We start from the raw sequence: 23,437 nt of genomic DNA, 5'->3' as shown, positions 1-23,437 counted from the left end.
TCTGCATTGGCAGGCGGGTTCTTTACCAGCAGAGCCACCAGGGAAGCCGTCAGAATACTTATTGATAGCCTGCTATGCCCTTGAAAAAATGTCTTTTCTTCCTACATGATGTGGGCGATTGCAGATTACAGAGAAATATTTAATATCTACATAAAATAAAATAAAAAAAACATGTTTGTATCTACTTGGATGGTATCTAGTAATATCTTCAATTAGGATTACTGCTTTATGATCTCCCAGACTTCTCCCTCCTAGAATTTAACAAGGGAAATGAAATTCAGTGATTACCCTTCCAAAAACCAACTCTTTCTTTCACTTGGCTTTTTGCCTCCATATATTTAATGAAATGCATCATGAGATTGCAGCTGTCTTACAAAAATGGGTGGAAGAAATGGATACAATTTTAAGCACAGATAAAGCAATAAATTGTATTTAAAGGTGATCTCTTCTGAGTAGGTCACCTACTCCTATACAACAAGGGTGGGAGAAGGGGTGTTTAATAGCAGTCTTAGAAGTTTGCTGTTTAGGTGAGGAAAAAAGATATAATCAGAAAGAACTGAAGAAATTCAGAACAAGCCTGTGTGCCAGGGAAAACCAAAGCAGTTTCTCAGAAAGTATTTATTGAAATTCCCTGTTCTACTACTCATGCATGACTGCTAACCCAGCTACAACTGCAGCAATATTGTCAGTTTTCACAGAAGACAGTCATTTGGTGTTTTGGTCTGAAATTTAGTAGACCAGTCTTAGACCAACCGCTCTTGCTTCATTTTCCATCCACAAATTCTACAATTTTATTCTGTTCTTTTAAAGCTTATACACATGCACAAGAAACCAGAAGCTTACGTGTCTAGGCTGTGATCTCACTGCTTGCATAACTAAAAGATAGGTTTTTATTTAAAAATAGAATTTGGCAAATGAATAGTCCATAACCCGAACCAAGTGCATCTGGAATGCTTTAATAAAAATAAATGGCCAGGCTATTTCACTTTGAAAAGCATCGACTGTACAAGATGTTAGTCCCTCTCTGATTTTATATTTTGTCACCTTTGAAAAGAGCTTGCATTTTCAGAAGACCCACACATGCTGGGAAAATTTCACAGGCACATGATCTTGTTTTTACTGGGCAACATAAATTTACAAGAAAAAGAAAAAAAATTTTAAAGAACAGATCTCAATTACCCCCACCTCATTCAACCGTAATTTTTATTGTTTTTATCTTTCTTGTCTTGTCCATACACACTTGTCATATTCAGGGCATCCTCAATTAAAATTTTTCCACTTAACATTAGATGATTGTCAATATTTCCTACGTTGTTTCATAGTCAGTATCAGTACCACAAATAAAAATTTTGACCTTATGCTGTCTTAATCTGGTTGGAGGTTAGGAAAACATTTACATTTTTAAAAATTGAGATACTTCCCATGTTTTTATATGTTCCAGAAACATATACAAAGCACAGGAATTAATTATTTCTTTAAAGTTTGAAAAAGAAATCCAATGGCTTTATCAAGCATTTGGGAACCGAGTTTACTAAAAACCTTAATTTTTCCTGCATTAGCAGTCATTTAAAACTTTTCTTACTATGAATTAACAATTCGTGTAGATATTACACTTTATCCATACATCTGCATATGGTATACTGTCAAACGATTGTGTGTAGTACTTTATAATAATTTTTTAAAATACTATTTTAATCAAAAATATGTTGACTGCTATATCCTCTTTCTCCAACTTTGAGTTAATTTTTGCTTATTTCTTTTACTACTGACTTCAAAGAGCCAACTCTTGATTTATTTATCTGTTTTTCAGTATTTATTTTACCATTTTTTGTTTTCTGTTTATTCCTTTTTCAATTATCTGTACTTGAATGACTTGATTTTTTTTTTTCCTTTTTCTGAAAATAAACATTCCGAATTACAAGTTCTGGTCTGGCCACATCAGTTAGGTATTAACAGATAGTTTGAACTTTTTTGTTTTTGGCTAAATTATCTTTTATTGTATGTTTTACTTCTTCCTAGACACAATTATTACTTACAAGCCTGTGTATTTCTGAGTGTCTGGAAATGTTTTCATTGTCGGAGTTGGAGATACAAACAGAAAATGAGATTAAGTCATTAAAAATGTACTGAGACATCTTCTGAATCCTCATAGATAGTGTATCTTGTACATATTTGTAGACACTTGAAAATCAGATTTATGACTAGCCTTAAGGATATATTCAGCAGACCAACTTTAAATGTCTTTATAAAGCTCTGTTGTTTATATATCAAGCTTCTTGATATTATAAGGACTCAAGGTAGTAGTACATGCATAGTATTTAGCATAGAACCTAGTATATCACAAATATTCAATTAGTGACTGGTGACAACATGTGTAATAATAACAGTAACAGCAGTCTAGCAGTAATTACATTCCTCGGACCTCTGGTGCAGGCTCAGCTGCACTGCTGATCTGTACGAGAGTCACTAGCTATCTGTTTTTTGTCTGGGCTTTCTTATCTGTGACATAATACGGCTGGACTCCACACTTCCTGAAGCTAATTCCCGGGGTAACATTTCTAAATCTCACTGCCTGGCATTTTCAGGACGTGGACTCTACCTATACCAGATGTAGGACACACACAATCCTTTGTCCTAAAGCAAACTTGCTCAAACACTCTTTACATGCAAAGCTCTGGGGGAATTGAAGTCAAGATAGAAAATTTTACCAAGCTTGCCACTCCATCTGAAAGCTGACGACAGGTGGAAATTGATTCATTTTTTCTGAACTAAAAGTAAAGATTTCAAAGCTATTTATCAGCCCTACTTGTGTTTTTTCAGAAATAGAAGTAAGATTTCCAAAACAATTTAAGCCACTTTTCCTTCACAAACATCTCGCCACCCATGCTAGTTTATATTCATTTTCCATCAATATAAGCAATCAAAGAATTTAAGAGAAAAGATGGAATACAAAATATTTGCATGGCTGGTTATGATCTGGGACATTCCTCCATTATAATTTATTCTTAAAGCCAACATTTATCTCCTCTAAGTATGTTTATTGCTAAGATTGAAGATCTTCATTGAGTATGAAAACTTCCCAGTAGACCATCATCTGCTAACAAGCATTATCTGCTAATGAAGAACAAAATGAAAGCTTTCAAATTGAACTGTGGGCCATATGTGCAAATCTGACGTGCTGGCTATAAAAATTATGTCTTGACACCTGTAGAAAAAAGCCCTCTGCTGCAGCCTTCATTCTGTTTAAACAAGGTTATCACGAAAAGCACAGACTTACCTGTGCGATAGACAAAGTTGCCTTCCGTTTCTGACGACGAGGGAGATACCAACTCCTCCTCAAACTCATTGGAACTAAAAGATCCCGAATGGTTTCTTTGCCTTGTCTTTCCCATCATGGCCGCATTTGTGACCATGACGTGTCTCAAAGAGTCGTTAAGGTAACGATTCAACAAGCTGCTCTTGTATTTGGGGGGTGATACGTAGTCCTCACTGGCTCGTGACTCTGGCCGGACTCCAGCCTTTATGACTGAGCTCTCACTTTTAATCACGGGATGGTGAACTGGATTATTATAGCCTCCATCATTCATGTGGTTTCGTGGAGGGTTTTCTCCATCTAAGAAGGAAAATACCACTAGGAAGTTCTTACACGTACTTTTCCCCAGACACCCAATTGTTATATTAATGATTTAAAATATACATATAGGAAGAATATTTAAAGTGTGTAAAGTTATCTTTGATATTTAAAATTAATTTTTAGGCAAAGAAAAACAGGAATCTAAGTAATTTCTCCCTTTGGCATTTTAATGTTAATAAACTTCACAGAAAATGTTATTCTGACACATGATAAATCTATGAACAAGAGGAAACAGCCATAATCTGGCTGGTCATTTATAGTATTATAAAAGTCAAGTTACCTTGTACAATAAAAAAGAACCATTATGACAGCATTATGTTTTGTGGGATCGACCTTAGAAATAGGAATTGAGGTGAATGTCTCCTTACAGAGGCAGAGTAAAGAAAGCAAGATAAAAATGTTAACAAACCTTCAGAACAGGAGTCATCACTGCTCACACTGAGCCGCTCAGCATTCCCTTGAACATACTTGTTGTATAACTTTATTCTTAAGGCCCAGCTTAAATCTGGCTGTCGAACAGTATTCTTAAGCCGACGTCTTGCATTAGCAAACCAATTTGACACCTAAAAAGGTTTTATTTCTCAGTTAACACAACATAAAAAATTATCCATCATACAGTTACTTTCCCAGAAAGGACCTAAGCCTCTCTCATAATCTCTGATCATTACATATTCTCAGACATGACAGTACTAGAATTCATATCTGTTCATTCATTCATTCAACAAATGTGCTGAGCCCTTACTGTACAGACTGAGCACTAGCTATATCCTGGGAATAAAAAAATATTAAAGGACTTTGTCCTAAAATTTTGAGGCTAGTAAGAGAGGTAGGAGAATACACAAATAACTCTAAAATCTATTCACCATTGCCAAGACATGGAAGCAACTTAAATGTCCATCAACAGAGAAATGGATAAGGAAGATATGGTACATACAACCAATGGAATATTACTCAGCCATAAGAAAGAAAAATGCAATTTGCAACCACATGGATGGACCCAGAGATAATCAAACTAAGTGAAGTAAGTCAGAAAAAGAAAGACAAATACCATATGATATCAGTTCTATGTGGAACCCAAAAAGTGACACAAGTGAACCAAACAATGAAACAAAAAAAGAATCAAGGAATACATATATATATATGTCTATAACGGAATACATATATGTCTATAACATATAAACATAATACATATATACATGTCTGTAATATATAAACAGAATACATACATATATGTCTATAACGGAATCATCTTGGTAATTAACAAATTGTAAATCAACTATAACTCAAAAAAATAATTCTAATATAGGAAAGAAGGTGATAAATGGCTTAAGATGCATTAAAATAAAATGTTACAGCAGTGAAACAGAAAGAGAGGTTACTTTCATGTGACTCAAGAGTTCGTGAAGCTAGACTTTGAAGGAATATGTCAGGGATAATGGCGGGGAAGTGTGTTTCCAGTACAGACTTGGAACAATAGAAATCAAATTACAGAGACATTATGGGAGATAAATAAGAGGGAAGAATTAGAGATGCCCTTGAGTTATCAAACTTATATAAGAAGAGAAGACAGTGCCATTCTGAGGAAGAAAGAATTGTTTGAGGGTGAAATGATGGGTTTGGTCTGGGAACGTTTATAGTTTGAGGTACCAGAAAAGCATACAGGTGAAATATGCAGTGAGAAAATAAAAAGGCCATCTGAGATTCAAGGGCAAGGAAGATCAGATTTGGGTCAAATGCACAGAAGTGAGAGCTGAGGTTGTGACAGTAGTTAGAATGAAAAGAGAGTCAAGGAACAAACCCTGGAAACCTCTAGCAATTAAGGAGGTAGCAACTGGCAAAGCAGAGATAAAGCAATCAGACAAGTAGAGAGAGAAAAGGCCAAATAACACCCAGCTTTAAGCTAAAAATTAAGTGCTTCTAAATAGGTGATGGCAAAGAAGTGAATACTGCAAAATAAAGTTAGTCCCATTGTTTTTGTTTAAGGTGCTGCTGGATTTCTGGAGGGCTTCCCTGGTGGCTCAGATGGTAAAGAATCTGCCTGCAATGCAGAGGACCTGGGTTCAATCCCTGGGTCGGGAAGATCCCCTGAGAAGGGAATAGTTACCCTCTCCGGTATTCTTGCCTGGAAAATCCCATGGATAGAGGAGCCTGGCAGACAACAGTCCATGGGGTCGCAAAGAGCTGGACACAGTTTCGCAAAAGGCTAGACACAATTTCTAGAGGCTAAAATGACACTTGACATTTCTTTTTAAATATCATGTTCTCATCCAAATATATAGATATTAAACACCTGAAAGGCCAATATTTGCCTTTAAAAGGATGAAATGTGGAAAGAAGATTATGTCTTTCTGTCAATTTTTTCTATAACATGATCCCACAGTATATTAATGGTTTGTGTGGTGGTACTTGCTCTGGAATTTCTTTTCTTTTTTTTTTTTAACATTTAGTCTATAAATACACCTTTTTTTTTTTTTTGCACATTACTCAAGCCTTAATTATTTAATGAACCTGTGGTGAATCCTACTTAAAAAAAAATCTATAACTTATTTTTCTTTTTTCCCCTGTGGGTAAAACAAGGTAGTCTACCCAGTTTATATACACACAAACAATATCATACATAACATATATATTCAATTCATATATAATATACATATGTTCAATGTTAACCTACCTTTCTGTCTTAAGTAATGACGACTGTCCTCAAATTTATGAGCAGTGGTGTAATATCTCACCATGGCATTTCAGAAGCCTTAGACACTACCAACCACTCTTCCTGCCAAACTGTGCTATTATTACTATGGTTTTAGCCTGACTTCAAATTCTCCATCTCCTCCAACCTCTACAAACAGAAATCTTCTGGGGCTATTCATTCAACAAACACACACTGAGAAGGTCTTGTATGCCATGGTGTTAAGTGCTAGGAATGAATAAACTTTGTCCCCTACACACACAGAAGGACTCGCAGTGAAGAGATTAACTATGACACACGGGTGAACCTGCACTATGGAGGCATGAAATGCCTGCTCAATTTTTTCTCAAACCTCTCTCTATTCTCCAAGTCATGGCCAAAATGTTCGTCCATGTCCTCATCAGTACTAACTGGAACACTTAGAACATTATTTTTTGAACTTTCTTATCTTTCTTTCTGCCCATGTGAATGGATCTTAACAACCGCCATCAAATTCAAGTGATGATGCGCTGTTGTGATTTAATTACTTAACATCTTCAAATCCTCATTCATGTCCTGTTATCCTCCAACTGTGGTGTAACAGAAAGAGACTCGGTTTCCTCTTTTGACTTTGCCAAAAACAGGCTATGTGAGTTTAGGTAAGTCATTCAATTTTTCAGAATTTCATGGTTCCTGACATCCTTGCCAGCTCTGAAAATTAAAATCTGCAAATTATTGTCCACACTTTCCTACACAAGTATTAATCTATCTCCTTTATGGTTGGTACCAACCTACCTTCTGCCCTTGACCACCACTTCCTTCAGCAATCACAGAGGGGTGTTTAATGTCCTTCTCTGCTCCTCTCACACAGGACAGCCTGCAACTTCCCCTTTGCCATGTCACTTAGAAGAATCCAACTCCAGAAATTTTTTGTTACTTTCTCTACTAAACGCCATATAATTCAGAGGCTAATCTTAAATCTTAACTGATCTTAACTCTTAATACAACCAACAAATTGTACCACATAGTGTAAAATCCAATTCTTATGAAACTCTTCATGTTTTTATTAAAATGCAATGGACTTCTTATTTAAAAAAATCAATACACTTACAATTCTAACATACAAAAATAGGAACCTTTAAATGTCATGGTGGGACTGACTAGATTTTCATATACAGTAATCACATTTTTTTTTATGTTTTACCTATTCATAGTTCTTACCAGAGTATATTAATCATACACCAGAAGATTTTCCATAATGGTTTGCTGGTGTCTAATAGGTTCTTTCTAAACTGATTTCAGAAGTCTGACTGGCACCCAATCTACTAACACATTTACTCTGCCAATGTTTTATTATCAGAAATTTACAGTACAGCCTTAATGACTGTATATAGTTGGGGGTGTTTAATATCCTCCTGTGTTAAGTCATACGAACAGCAGACGATAGGTGGCGAACAAATCTGCATAAGTATCATTTCTCAAGTTTTTTCCCGATTAATTGATGCAAAGGCCCTCTGTTTCACTGAAGGTAAAAACACCAGTTCAAATTTGCCACACTTAATTTTCTATGGATTCCTTCAGGTTACCATTCAAATTCTCTTGAAATTCTATTTTACATGCAACAAGCCTCCTTACCAAGGCTAGGTGCTGCAACAGCATTTTAACGTCAAACTCAGAGCTTTAAAAAACACTGTATTTTATAGGGAAAGCTTAGAGAACCAAATATCTAGAAGCTGGAAGAAAAACTAAGTCATTTTCATCCTACTCTAACTGAAGTGTTTACATTCATATTGGCAGAGCAATCATTATGGTAAACCCAAGGGGATATTCTGGTATCTGTCTACCTTTGAACGCACAGAATTAACTTATACTCAGTCACTTTACTGAAATATTGAACACCTCCTTTCTACATCATGTAGTTTAACACTTAAACTAATACAGAAGAGGACTTCCCTGATGGTCCAGTGGTTAAGAAATCTGCCTGCCAATACAGGGGACGTGGGTTCGATCCCTGGTCCAGGAAGATCCCACTTGCCTCAAGGCAACTGAGACCATACTTGGCAACTACTGAAGCCAGAGTACCCTAGAGCCTGTGCTCTGAAACAAGAAACCACTGTAAAGAGAAGCCTGTGCACCACAAATAGAGAGTAGCTCCTGCTCACTGCAACTAGAGAAAGCCTAGGCATAGCAACAAAGACCCAGAATGTCCAAAAAAAAAAAAAAGAATGCAGGACCAATCTGAGATTTTGTTGAAAATTTAACAGTAGCCATAAGCCTTGCAGTTGATAACTGCACACATATCTCAGCAGACACATTCAATACTAAGCAAAAGTTATGTCAACATGGAGACAATATCTTGCAATATAGCAGATTTCACCAAATGATACATGGCTATATGATAGGAATTTGGAACATCTACTATAAGTGTATGGCTTCCCTGATAGCTCAGTTGGTAAGAATCTCCCTGCAATGCAGGAGACCCTGGTTCAATTCCTGGGTCAGGAAGATCCGCTGGAGAAGGGATAGGCTACCCACTTCAGTATTGTTGGGCTTCCCTTGTGGCTCAGCTGGTAAAGAATCCACCTGCAATGTGGCAGACCTGGGTTCTCTCTCGCTGGGTTGGGAAGATCCCTTGGAGAAGGGAAAGGCTACCCACTCCAGTATTCTGGCCTGGAGAATTCCATGGACTGTATAGGCCATGGGGTCGCAAAGAGCTGGACATGACTGAGCAACTTTCAATTCACTTCACTTCACTTCAGTTAAGTGAAGGGAGCATTAACATCCAATCACTAAATACAGTCTCAAACTCTACTTGCATTGCACTCTGTATTGTTATCTGAAAAAAAACAATCATTTCACTCTTATAATCCAGAAAAAAATATTTTTTAAATATACATGCATAAGCAATGGGAAATCCTGACACCAGGTACAGCCCTCATCTGCCTTTCTTTGAAAAACTTCTTCAGAGTCAGTTATTGCCTGGGTAAGCTCCATATCCTACAATAAAACAAAACCCCAATCACACACTTGTTATTCCGCAATAAAGTTGTTTATATTTTGAGAGTAGAGAGTGTATTTTCACAATATTTGAACAATGGTCAGTCATAGGAAATAAGCACTATGGAATTGTTTTAGTTGGTAAAAGTCAAAACACGCACACAAATTATCTTCCTGTTAATTTTTTATAAAAATCCTTATATCTTATTAGGAAGATGGCAGATTAATAACACAAAGAGTTATAACTAATTAAGACAAGTTGCCAAGTCTAGTGGGTGGAAAAAGATGAAGTTTGCGTAAATATCTCTCTCTGCTTCATCTTCCAGGGATGAACAAAATGTAGTCTTGTTTAATGCCCTTTAGAGCTTCTATTTATCGGAAAAAGTAACTTATGTGATCCTAAAACATTCCCTCCATTAAAGTTTCAGCTTTTTGTTTCTAGGCTTAATGGAGATGACCAACCAGGTTTTACACTCTTCAGAGTAGCAAAATAAGGCAAAAGCACTTCTTATGAAAAGTTTGAGAGTTTGACCACACAACCAAAAGGGAAATATTAAGTGCAAAAGAAATTTTCAAAATTATGACACTCTTGTAGTTAATGAATAAATAACTACGCTGACAACTTAATATAAATTATGAGAAGCAGAGATAAGAAGTATTATAGTAAACAAAAAATACAGTCTGGAGCCAGAAATAAAGGAAATATTCTATATTTGTCTATAGACATAAAATATGACATATTTCTAGATAAACTAAAAATAATAAGGTCAGTTACATGCTTGTTCTGTAGAACTAACATGTGTCATTAAAGATAATTCATTCATTTTCTGCTGCTCTCCATGTATTTCCTACAATGAGATAAATTTTCAAACCAAAATACCTTCCTCTGATTTCAAGACATTCTCCAGTTTTCAGAAATATGTCTGGATAAGTCACTTGGTGATTCCAGCAGTATTCCCCAATTAAAACCTATTCAAACACGTATGAAGAGTTTGCCACATGGGAAGTACTGGACTGGGGTGAAGTGGGAAGATGAAGATGGATAAGACATGATCACTCTTGTCAAGAAGGCTGAGTGAATAGGAGAAATTGATTCAATGGGAGAACCTGACTCCTGAAACAGAAGTCTAATTTCCAGGGCTCAAGAAGCTTTATTCAGATCACAGCTTGACATTTTTCCCCCAGAAGTAAAAGGCATTGACATAATTTATTTGGTTTCCACAGAGTCAAAATTTGTTTTGGATGTTTAATACATGTCTGACTTATACAGACTCCTTATATTCATAAATATATATATTTTCTTCAATAGACATTCCATTGTGCCTAATTGAGAATAACTAGATCCAAACTGAATGCTATATAAGGGTCCCTTGGTCATTCTATACATTTTGAATTTTTCCATTTATTACTTTAATGTTCTAGAAACCAACTTCATTTACTATAAAATTTGGAAATCATTAAATGGGTATCAATTATAATTATAAACAAGTACCTCTGCCCCATTCAAAAATTACATATTTGTGGGCATTTTATTTTCTGAAGACTATAGTGAAATAGAAAAAATGGCAAAATTTTTCATACATGCAAAAAACTTCAGGTAAATTAGAAAAACGCAATAGTTTTACCAAGATCTTAACACAAAAAGAATTGTTAACTGCATTTGAATGACCATTTCAGGTAGAAAACAATTTGACTTTGTATTAAAAAATAACTATTTCTATTGCAGCTCAAAAAACTATTGCACATAAAAATTTAAATGTCTCTGCTAATGACAAATACATTTCATGTTTAAAAATGTCCTAAATATGTCATAAATATTTTTTGCTTTGTGTCTGAAAGAATGGCAAGTATTAAATATGGAACTATATAATCAATAATCTAATGCTTTACTGTTGACATCAGAGTGAAATATTCATACAGCTCTATAAAGTAGTGTATTTTCAAAATAAATAGCATACCAGTTTAAACTGAAATCTGAACACATGCATTTGTTTTAAGTCAAGTTTTTCTGATTGGAATAATTTATTTAAAAACTAATTTTGAACATCACTAGTTTATGTTAAAATAAAAAATCATAGTTTTATGTTAAACAGATATTAAGCCAAGAACACTAAATTAATTTTCCCCTCCAGTGCTGCAGCAAATCACTATTAATACTATTGCCTGTTAATATAAAGCAAAACAGATGTTTTTCTCTACAATCATACTCTGAAAATAAGCAGAAAATGCATATTACAGTTTTAATAAGGCTGAATACAAGTCAATTTTCATGCTTTGTCAAACTTTCTAGTAATTCCTAAAAGGACAATCTTACACTCTGGAAAGAAATCTTTGTTATCTAATGGTTAAATATTCCCTGCTATTTGGGGGTTTTCACTGTAACTTTCACAGAATGACCAAAATTTCACGATGCAGTGATGCAGCGCTACATTATGCATGAGATTTATTGGCTCATTTAGCTCCTCCTCCTCCTCTTTTTCTCAGTTAAATGCTTTGTTTGATGCATAAAAGTTTATCTTAACTACATTTATGAAAGAAAACTTGTGTGATGGAAAGAGCATTTGATATAGAATTACATTATTTCCAGGCCTTCCCTACCCCTTGGAACACAACTTCTTCCTGCCTTGATTACATCATCTACAAAAGGCTGATAAGGGCTCTACCCATGTCACCCAAGCTTGTGATACAGTTATGGAGGGGAAAAACTTGTAATGTAATTCACTATATTGGCAACAAACTCACACCATTTCTCTACACTTGAACAAGTAACCCTGACATTTGAAGTCTGCCTCATTTTAGCCTGAGTAGAAAGATAAACAGCGGCAAAACTGTGTGGATTCTAGTTAATGCCCTGGGTGTCATTTATTAAAAAAGAAGAAAAAGAAAAGAAAATCCCAAATCCACTTCTTGCCTTTCCAATCCACCTCCTAGCTCTGTCAAGAATGGTTAAAAGTTATCCTGTACTTGACCTTTAACATGGGGCCCTGATGTGGGGTGTCTTTCTGCCTGGTTTTCAAAGTGTGGTTTCAGCATCACCCCCAATAACTTGTTAGAATGCAAATTATCGTTCTCGCCCAAGGACTACTAGAAACTCCCGGTGGGGCGCAGCAATGCGTGTTTTAACAAGTTCTCCTGGTGAGTCTGATGCGTACACAAGTTTGAAAATCACCGCTGGGGTAGTCCATCCGTAGCCATCTATACTTGCATAGAATCTGGACACCTTCTCATAAGTCCGCACTTGACTTTTCACTGCTCTCCTTAACGAACACCACACAATCCCTCCCGGACCAAACTGAGATAAGATGGGAGGAAACCCGGAGGCTCTTCACTCATCAGAGCTCTGCCCTGTGCCCGCCTTGCATCACCCACAGGCCGGAGGACCCAGAGGAGCATCCGGACCGGCGGGTCTCAGCCCGTCCTTTCCCAGCAGCGGGGAACAGAAGGGCGGCCTGCGCGCCGGCCTCGCCTCACCAAGAGAGGGGCAGGGGCTCGTGGCCCCGATTACCTGCACGAGCGTCATCTGCGAGCCGAGCGCCAGGAGAATCTTCTCGGTCTTGGTGGGATACGGGTTGTCGCGGTGCTTGTACAACCACTGCTTCAGGGGTCGCGCCATGTCCTGCAGGGCCTGCCGCTTGTGCCGCACCTTCCCGCCGTTCTGCCGGGCCCTGGGACAGCCAGAGAGGCGGGGCCGTGAGCCGCGCCCTCCTCCGCGACCCCGAGGGTCGCGTCTGCACGCGTCTCACTGTGGACCCCTGTCCCGCGCGCGCGGACGTGGAGGAGGCTTTGCAGGTGCCAGGGCGCAGATGGCCTGGGAGTCACAGGACAAGGCCACCAGCTTTATACTGAAGGGGGGGGGGGGGGGGGCGGGGAGAGATCCTGAAGCGAAAGGCTGGAGGGTTAAGTGGTCAGATCTGCGCAGCAGGGCTGTCCCTCCAGGGGCCCTGGCCTCGCGCGCGGGTCGTGTACACACGCCAAGAACATTCTTTCAGGGACTCAAGCCCCGCCGCTGGTCAAAGGTCGCCAATGGACGGTGGGAATAAAGCGAGGGGGTGATGGCCGCCCCCTGCCCTGGTTCCTCTGCGAACTCTCCCTATATCCTTGGGTCCTCTGGGTAAAGAGGACACTGTCCAAGAAAGGGTTTGTGGAGGAAAGATGCTGAACTGGAAAAAACAAGTAACAAACAAGTAACCCAAAACACTGTCGGGGACTTTCCACGACATAAGGAAGAGCTTAAAAGTACGGACAGGACTGTCCCACCGGCTAAAGTGTAAAGACCTCAGGAAGAGTTTTTTTTTCCAAGGAGGGAGAGCGGGCCGGGGCGCTGGGCGCTGCGCTCCTCGGCGGCTCCGGGAGGGGTCGCCGCGCCGCCGCCCGGGCGTCCTGGCCGCTCCGCGAGCTCGCGCGCCTGCGCCGCAGCCTCCAGGGCTTTTGCCTCTTTAAACTCTTTGAAATCCAATTCCATCCGTGAGGACTGGTAGTAACATTTTGACGAAACCTGATCTCTACTTCACTAACAGGCAACGCCGCAGAACAAGCAGCTGATGCAATCTCTCAGATGGACCGGCCAGCACGGCCGCCCGCCGCCCCCCTCGCCCCACCCCGCGGGGCGCTCCCGGAGTTGCCCGGACGTGGCGGGGCCGCAGACGGCCTCTGCACCGGAGCAACTGGCGGCCTGCGAGCTCTTGCGCGCCTCCCACCCCACCCACAGCCCTCGGCCCGCTAAACCGAAACCCAGGCCCCGCGGCACCCACCCTCCGGGCTCGCGGCGGACCCCGCCGAGCCGCGCGCGCATCCTGGGCGTCCTGCGCAGAGCCGACCTTCCCAAACACCTTGGCCGATGCAAGGCCCTGTCGTGACACAAGATGGGGAAGCCCACGGGGCTGGCCTGACCGGGGGGAGCCCCGACTGCCTGACCCTGCCCCGTGCTCGTGCACCCCAAGCAGGCCTTTCTGCCTCATCCTCAGCCGCGCAACTGCATCGCGGTCCGGAGAGGGACAAGTCACCCCCACCCCCATCCCTGAGGTCCAGGATTCGGAGCACTCAAGGGCACTTTCAGGAGTCCTCCGCTTCCAGCGAGCCTCTTGAGCTGGTCTAACGAATCGATCCCCTCCCCTCCCCCCGCCCCCCTTACTTAGAAAAACTAGTATCTTAAACTGAGAATGTACGAAACTGGGTGCCGGAGAACTGTCCTCCCAGGAAACTCTGGGCCCCTGACCCGCACGCCCGGGTTGGCACCAGCGCGCCCGCGTCTCTCTGTCCCCACCTCTCCCGGCAGCCGGCGGGCAGGGGACCCGGGAGGGTGATCTTACCCGGTCCTCCGGTGTCTCAGGCCCAGGTTGTCCTTGAGGGGCGGGCCGTCCGTAATGCCCACCTCGGGGCGAGCGTGGGGACTGTCCAGGACGCCGCTGTAGGGCCGGCCGCCCCGATCCCGCTCCGGAGCCCCGCGGTCCTCAAAAAGCACAGCGCCGCTGAGCTTGTTGAAGACGATCGTGTTCATGGCGCGGGCAGGCAAGGGCGCGCGGCGCGGCCGCAGCGCCTTGGGACCGGGCCGCCAGGAGCTCCGCAGGGCTCGGGTTCTAGGAGATAAAGATGAATCACATTACTCGCTGACAGTGCTCACACTCGGGAGCGTCCCAAGTCCGAAGCTGGCCTCGGCGCGGGGCTGCGGAGCCCAGGGAGCAGCGACGCCGCGGCACCTGAACCCGGGGACTCCCGCCTTCCCCTACCTGGTTACACCAATCCCAGGTAACCCGGGTCACCGCCCCCCGAGCACTCCCGGGACTGGTACCCACCCTCCTCTCTGCCCTGCCTTCCCAGCCCGCAAGGAATGTCAGTCAGAAACAGTTTACCCGCCTGACAAAGGAAAGTGATTCCTAAACAAGCCTTACAGAGTTGCCTTTAATCTGGATGATGCACACTCCGGAAAGCGGGGGAGGACAACGCGGGGCCGTGCGTGATTCTTCAATCACAACCGGAGACTAAAGCCTCCCAGAGCTCCCACTCGGGCTCGTCAGGAAGGGTTGGAAGAAAGGAAAAATTGGGGGTACCACGAACGACCGCATCCGCCAGCCCCAGTTAATGAGTCCCAGCGCATAACAGGATTTCAGGGATTTGCTTGTTTGCTAGATCCTGGGTGGTTTGGCTGAAACCTCTGCGTCCTTTTTTTTTTTTTTTTTCCAGCTACAGCTCTTGGGGTGGGGGGCGGGGTGAGGGCAGGAAAAGTTAGCAGATTCCACAGATAGAAAGTTAAGTGGCCTCAGGGAGTTAAGCGGCCCTCCCTCGAGGCTCCTGCCACCCCTCCCGCCGCCCCGGATGCGCAGGGTCCGGGCAGGTCAAAGGCGCCCGAGTCCCGGCCCTCCAGAGCTGGTTGTCAGCGCTGTCCTCTTCCGCAGCGCGGGCGCGAGCCGCGAGCTCGGAGTCCTTTCCCTCCCACCCGTTTCTGGGGTCTCAGGGAACCAGTGCAGAAGTTGCAAACGGTGTTAAAAGAGCGGGGGAAAGGCGTCGCGGTCCGCGCTCCACAGAGCTTGCGGGTAAGAGTCCGCAGCTCACCTCCCGGGTCGCGACCGCCGGGAGCCTCTGCCCGCCGCGCTTGAGCCTCGCGGACGGGTCCGCTTCGCCCGGGAGCAGCCGGGTGGCCGCCCGGAGGCGCGCAGCCGCCGCACCTCCTCGCCTCGCGCCTGGGGAGGAGGGGGGTACAGCTCGCGTGGCTTCCGAGCCGCCCCCGCTTCGCGATCCGCGTCCCCTCACCCCGTCCGGCCCCACCGAGGGCAACCACCCCCAGGCACACACGCCGGGTGCCCACGCTCGCCAACGCCCCCGCCCCGCCCTCGGGCCACCGCAGCAGCGGCCACGCGCGATGTTTAGGGTCGTGACCGCAGCGGTTAACTTCAGCTCCCTGCAGTGTTCGTGGAGAGGTGGAGTCAGACCTCTGCCGGCTGCCCGCTGTACCGCAGGGCCAAGCCCTCCGACTCACACAGGTACGTCTGAGGTTCAGACAGCCTCAGCCAGCAGCGGGGAAAGCGGACATACGCGCTCCCGGCCCATGTTCCCCTGTCCGGACGCGCCTTGTTTTTCTTTTACAATCTGTGTACTTAGTGATTTGCGTCCAGGCTGCTCTGTTTGGGAAGCACACCCGTTCCCGGCCCGCGTCTGTCCCCACCTCAGCCCTGTCCTCCTGTGTGCGACGGCGTGTTTTCCCTGGCCATTGCGCCGCGAGTTTCGCCTTGCCGACCCTCCCCGCTGCCCCAAGCCCGTACGGAGGTCCTCACTACAGATCCCAGCGCGGCAAAGGGCCGAGAGCTGGGTCCCCGACGTCCGGGGGCGTGTAAATTGCAGCTCCTAACCCTCCCCGGGGGGCCCTGCGCGGTCCCCGTCGCCGCCTTTCGGATCCCGCGCTCCCCCACTTACCCAGATTCCCTCCACTGTGGCTTGGGGAGAGCCCTCCCTTCGGATCCGCCCCGCCCAACCCCCGCGAACAATTTTAAGCAAAGGGGGCACAGCCAGGTGGGCTCTCCGACTCCTCGAAGCCCATCCGGCCAGCCTCGGCCGCCACCACCACCGCCCGCCACCCCCCTCCCCGGCGCGTCCCCGAAGGACCTCGGAGGGAGGTGGGGGAAGGGCCGGGAGCTCCAAGCGCCGGGCGCAGAAGGAAGGGGCTGCTGGAGAGGGGAGGGAGCCTGCCTTCCCGCGACTCCGCGCGGGGACGGCGCGGCCGGGGCTGTACCTGTCGCGGTGGGGCCCGCGGCCGGCGGCAGAGCGGCTGGCTCTCCCGCGTCGAGGCTAGGCGCGCTCCCATCCCCGCCGCATGTTCTCCGCGCGGGCTCCGGCGCGCTCACCGCCGCCACTGCCAGCGTCGCGGCTTTATTTACCCGGACGGGCGCGCGCGGCCCGGGAACAGGAATAGCGAGGCCTTCTCATGTTTCCTGACTGCCCAGCCCAGCCGGCGAACATCCTGCGGGCGCGGTATACACGTTCCCGGGCCAGGGAGAGGAAGCCACCGCAGGGACCTCTGTTAACCCTCGCCGCCGAGGAGCTGCCGCAGCCGGCGCCGCCGGGGATTCCCCGGCCCGCGATTCCTACCCAGTCGGGCCCGGCTCCCAGATCCCTCGGCCTCGTGGGCAGGGAACAAAAGGGGCGATTTCCTTCTCCCTTCGGGGTGCGATTGGAGAAGATGCAGTAGCTCCCGGCTCAGGCTCTGGAGCTGAGCGGCTGCGGTGCGCATCTTGTGCTCTCGCTGGCCCGAGCGCCGGAAATTTCGCCACGCGTGGCTAGGCAGGAAGAGGGCCCTGCGACGCCCCTCTCCCTCCACTTTTTTCCCCTCGCGATGAGCTGGAGTGAGGTTAGTTAGAGCTCGATTTGTGCCTCTAACGCGTGAGAGCGGATCGCAGAAGATGTTTGCGCCCTTTTCTCGTGTCCTTGGGCTTCTGCGGTCCTGGCTGCCTCCAAGTCAGGCACGAGTCACCTTCCAGGGCCAGCGCTGGAGAGGAGGGAGGCTAGGCGGGGTCAAGGCGGACCCAGGTGCGCAACCCACGGCGACCCAGGTGTGGAAGAGGCGGCGAGTGCGGGGCCAGGACCTGCGTGGAGCAAAGGGGATGGAACTCGGAAGGACCCCGAGCCTGGACACAATGCAAGGAGAGAGAGACTCCTATCAGATTCTCTTACAGGTGAAACTTGCCTTCCCACCATCGCCTCAAATAGAGGAACGAAAGCTGTGGTTTAGGTACTATGGAAGTTCGAGGCTTCTGGCAACCCGTATGGCCCCACGGCGCGGAGCGCGCCACGTCGCGCGCCTTCTCGCCTCGGGCCCCACTGTGGCAGCGACACTTTTCATCTTTTTTTTTTTTTTTTTTTAAAGAGCGAAAGTAGATTTCCCCCAAGCTTGACAGTTATGAGATCATTTGTTCTTTTCTCCCCTAAAGGTGGCTGGCCAGCCTGGCGCGGTGGCCCTACAAGCCTCTTCCTTTTAATGTGGCTGGAAGTGGTTAAAACGTACACTAAAGCCATTGTTTCCAGCACTGATCACCCCCGAATTTTCCATTATGTTATCCCCTGAAATACGCGACTGTGCCCCGGCCACGGTCTAAAGCAGAGAGGGGCGCTGGTTTAAATTTGTGTGCATCCGGCAGACAAATATTACCAGTTGTTCCCGATTCGCGATGCCCTTGGTTCTCTTTTATCGCACAGTTTGCGGTTGTGGCACTCTCGCATCTTGCCCCGGGCGCTGCACTTGACTTCTCTAGGGTGGGTTCAGTGCAGTCGTGGGTCTACAGACCTCGCGGTGGGGACTTGAAGTCAGGGATACACCATAAGATTTCAGCCATTGACTTGCAGCGAATAAGTTTCACAACAAAAGCAGATCCAGTTTATAATTCATAGGAAGAAGAGGCTGGTTCTCTTCAAAGGACTCTGTGACTGATGGTGGTCATCAGCCATATATAATGGAATTGAATCGGCTGTAACACGCCCCTCTGATATATATTTTGGTCAGCTGTGCTGGATAAGGCACCAGGCATGCATGCAGTTGCTTGCAATTTCACAGTATTCTACTGCTTACCTAACTGTTTCTTGTAGTATTTAGTCTAGTAGAGGACAAGTGAATTTCATTGTTTAGTCTTAACTGTATTTACTCAAATGTAAAATGTATTTGGAGGATTTTGACTTTTTGAGGCATTTTTACATGTAAGATCATCATAAATCTAAAATACACAGCAAAAAGTCTGCAAAATGTTTTTGTCATAGGAATAACATACACCTCAGTCTCAAATTAAGTCACTGAAAAATTAATACATGGTAATTCCTTTAGACTGTAGCCTAATAATTAGAATCCATTTTAAAAATGAAAGAACAGTGGAGGATCCATTTTAAAGTGAAATAGTGTGGAGAATTCCTCTGTAATATACAAATGAGTGTGTACTGTGTGATAGACAAGAATTTTATTTTTGCAAGTGTCATCTATGCAAGAGAGAAATTCCTTCTTTTAATCCACAGTACAGATGCATTTATCATCTTTAATTTCACCTTTTTCTAAAGTGAATATTACTCAATTTCTTATGCTATATTCCAATCTCCAGTATATGAAATACTGTTTTATAATCCTCTGAAGTAAAACTTTCAGTTTTAGAAAGAACTATCAGAAGATTTAAGAAAGTGTATGTAGTTTGTGGATATTGGTCACATGTGGGGAAAAAACCCAAAACTTAGGCCACAAGTCACAAAACTTGAACCCTAATCTTAATTATAATTAATCTGATGTTGGTTTAGCCTGAATTTACTAACATGTAAAATACAGATTTTAAGTTTTCCACAAACTTGTCTTATGCTACTAAGATTTTTTTTTAATGTGCAAGTAACAATTGCTATTGCTAAAACTAGAAAAATGTTAAGTAAGAGCATTTGGCAGAAATCTTCATCCATCCTATTGAACTTTGAGTGTAGTTATAAATGTAAGTAATTTGAAATTTCTAATAAAGAAAAAAATAAGAAGTCTTCATTTTAAGCCTTTTGGTATGTTACCAAGGAACCTGACACTTCAGAACAATTATTGGTCAAAGTTTTTGAAACTAATATTGCTTTTAAATTCTCTTTCAATTATTACTTATAAGCAATGTAATGAATTACAAAGCCAGGGAATAACTGTTGCTCCCCAGCCAAATAGTATAACGTAGTAAATTTATAAACAAATAGCCGGTCCTCCTCACACTTGGCCAGTTTGACTTGTAAAGATACACACTGGAGTGGGTAAGTGAAACAACAGAGCAAGCAGCCAGAGAACCAGCTGCAGAGACATCCTGAGCAAACTAGGAGGACGGATGACCCCGAAATATCTCACTTTTGCTTTCTTTATAATATAACTGTAACTGCATACACAGTACAGAATAAACTCCCTCAGAGGGCCTTCTCCATAAATGCACTCTCAAACATCAAAACAGTACAAGTGAAAGTTCCTCTTCAGCCAGCTCCACCCAGTCACATTTCTGAGAGGCAACAGCCAAGAGGTGGCCATTCTTTTCAACTTTTTTTCCATGTAGTGACATACACAAATATAAGCAAATCATTGTTTTATGAGTTTTTGAAATAAATGAGACCATACTTTACATATGTGAACGTACACACACACACAATAGTAAACTAAAACTTGCTTCTTCACTCAGTGATTTCATCAAGAACTTTCATATAGGGTCCATATAAATGGAACTCCACCTTTTTAACTGGTATGACATGCACCATAATCTGCTTATGTGTTCTCCTATGAACTTTTCTGTCTTTTCAGTTTTCACTATTATAAACATTAAATACTCTTGTAGGGGACTCTTTCTGCATGTGTTTCTCAAGGGAAAACCACAGAAGTAGAATTGCTTGATTGGGGGAAACAGGATTTAAAAATTTTTATAGGTCTTAGAAATTTCCCCCCAACTTATACCCCCAATCTTCTCCCAACTTACAACTACAATGTTTCCATTTCCTCACATGTTGCATAGCATTCCATATGTTTGGTTTTCATCATGTTTGCCTGTATGATAAGTAAAATAAGGTCTCATTGTTTCAGAGACTTTTCATTAATTTATAAGTCACTTGTATTTTTTTGTTGAAGAAATGTGCTTATATCCTTGTTAGATGCTTATTCATTTATAAAAAGCTTCTTTAAAGAACATTTCTTCCATGAAATATATACTTTATATATTGACAATGTGAATTAAGAAGACTGCCTTTTACCTAATTTGGTTTTTGCCTTACAGAAGGTTTAAACATGAACACAGGTCAATAGAGGGCTTCCCAGATGGTACTAGTGGTAAAGAACCCGCCCACCAATGCAGGAGACATAAGAGACATAGGTTCAATCCCTGGGTTGGGAAGATCCCCTGGAGGAGGGCATGGCAACCCACTCCAGTATTCTTGCCTGGAGAATCCCATGGACAGAGGAGGCTGGTGGGCTACAGTCCATAGGGTTGCAAAGAGTCAGATACAACTGTAGCAACTTAGCAAGCAGGCAGAAGTCTATATTTTCTTCTAATACTTCAAAAAATGGTTTTCACTCAGCTCCTTAATCCTTTTGGGATGCATTTGCATGTGTTGTAAGGGAGGAGTCAAATTTCATTTTTTTTTCTTCTTCAATTGAATGGTCAATTATTCCTATGGAACTTATGAAAGAGCTTTCCCCCCATCAATTTGAAATAACTTTTCTCGTATATGTGGTGAATTCCTTTCCATATGTAGATTGGTCTAGCAAGGTTTTGAGAGATGTTGTACCCAATAGACTGTAATAAATTTAATCTTCAAATTTTTAAAATCCTCTTGGGCTCCAAAAACTTCCAATATTATTCTGTTTCTAATTTCAGAACATGTCAAGTATTAGAATGGTAATATGTGCGGCCTGGTTATGATTCTCATTTAGAAGGCTAATTCAGTACTGTTCTAGGATGAAGCTGCTGGTTTTTTTTTTTTTTTCTGTCTTGGTTCTGCTAAGAAACAAGAGAGTAATTTCAGGCAGCCATATTCTCCAGGATAGAATACAGCTGATTGGAGCTCTTCAAACATACCAAGCAATAACCAACCACCAGCAATGTAACATTATTTGTAAAAGTGATGAGTCCCTGCCATCTGTGATTTGAAAAAAGAAAATTCATCTTTTTTCTCGCATAAATACTTATAGAATGTGAATTAATTCCCCCCCCCAAAACAGCAAGTCAAGAAGAGAACCTTCGATAGGATCGCAAATTAGGCAAGTTCACTTGGACAAAAATGCAAAAATTTTATCACTGCAATTAAAAAAAAATTACCTACATATAAGTGCAGAAAATACTTGTAATAAGCGTCAGCAGAGCTAAGATCTGGGTGAGTTCATGTCTTCTTCTACCTCATACAGCTTGAGACAGGACTGGCAGTAACCCCGAGCCCTAACTGAGGCTTCATCTTTTCTCTTAATTCCAGAATATTTTCTGTCTTTACTGCATGGGTCCTGAGGGGAACCTGGAGAACATTTTGTCCTCAACATGTGCATTGAAATATGAGAATTTCTGGCAGAAGTTCTAGCTTGAAAATCAATTTGCCTTCACATCAAAAAGTGGCCATTTTAATAAATATCATGAAGACTTTTCATCATAAGCAAGGATGACTCTCCATATTTGGAACCTAAAGTGGACTTAAGGCACTCAATAGGTTTTTAAGATTTAATTACAATATGTACTCCATGCCTGTATCAAGTTTTTGGTTCACTCCACCCCGTCCTCTATCCACCCTCCCTGCTTTCACTTTCAGCCTCCTTGTTTTCATCTCTGGGTAGAATCTTTCTTAAAAAATTTATTGGATGATTTACATGGTTGATTTACAGGGACGTGTTGGTTTCTGCTGTAGGGCAAACTGTGTAGGATATCTGAATAAGTTCACCAAGAGAAAGCTTGGGAACAAAACTGCTATGTGCAACTTCCCCTTACCATGCTGAAAAAGAGATTTTGTTTGCGTTCTTTTTAACTGTTCTTTGTTAAGGAGGGCTGGGGCACGGATGTGGGAGTGGCCTGAATCTGCCAATCGGAAAACAACCTCTAAAACAGGGGAGCCAGCGCTAGATGAAAAGAACCTGGGGCCTCGGATGGACCACCTGAGTTAGAGCTCCCTGGCCTGGACTCAGCAGACTAAGTCTGTAAAGGGCCAGATAATAAATGCTTTAGGCTTTGCAGGTCATAACCTCTCTGTTCTATTTTGCCATTTGTACTGCAGAAGTAGAGGTAGATAATACTTGACTGTGAATGAGTCGTGGGTCAGTGTTCCTGTAAAAGTTTACTTAATGGACACTGAAGATTGAATTGTATAAAGTTTTCATGTGCCACGAAATATGCTACCTTTCTTACGCTCCCCCCCCCTCCCCCGCCCCCAGCCATTTAAAGATGTGGAAATTACTCTTACCTTAGAAACAGACAGCAAACTAGATTGACCCCAGGTGGGCTTCCCTTGTAGGTCAGTTGGTAAAGAATCTGTCTGCAATGCAGGAGACCTGGGTTTGATTCCTGGGTTGGGAAGATCCTCTGGAAAAGGAAATGGCAACCCACTTCAGTATTCTTGCCTGGAGAATCCCATGGGCAGAGGAATCTGGCAGGCTACAGTCTGGGGCCCTAAGAGTCAGACACAACTTAGCGGCTGACTAA

General features: G+C 43.4%; 1 protein-coding gene across 2 annotated transcripts in view; it reads right to left on the bottom strand.

Moving 5' to 3' along the window:
- The window catches only part of MKX (mohawk homeobox), a 66,566-nt gene extending 51,728 nt beyond the window's left edge, over positions 1-14,838 (bottom strand). Inside the window, exons 1-4 of one of the 2 annotated variants that reach the window (XM_061126387.1) lie at positions 14,609-14,838; positions 12,805-12,964; positions 4,044-4,197; positions 3,278-3,613 (exon numbers count right to left, since the gene is read on the bottom strand). In XM_061126387.1, the coding sequence (XP_060982370.1) occupies positions 3,278-3,613; positions 4,044-4,197; positions 12,805-12,964; positions 14,609-14,796 (838 nt within the window). In that variant the 5' untranslated portion in view covers positions 14,797-14,838. The remainder of the gene's footprint in view (positions 1-3,277; positions 3,614-4,043; positions 4,198-12,804; positions 12,965-14,608) is intronic. The other variant, XM_061126386.1, reaches the window with a different exon arrangement.
- Positions 14,839-23,437: the final 8,599 nt, after the last annotated feature.

This window comes from Dama dama, chromosome 23 (assembly GCF_033118175.1).
Source record: "Dama dama isolate Ldn47 chromosome 23, ASM3311817v1, whole genome shotgun sequence".
NCBI lineage: Eukaryota > Metazoa > Chordata > Mammalia > Artiodactyla > Cervidae > Dama > Dama dama.
The sequence above is the reverse complement of the archived record's forward strand: the minus strand, read 5'-3'. Positions and strand labels throughout refer to the sequence as shown.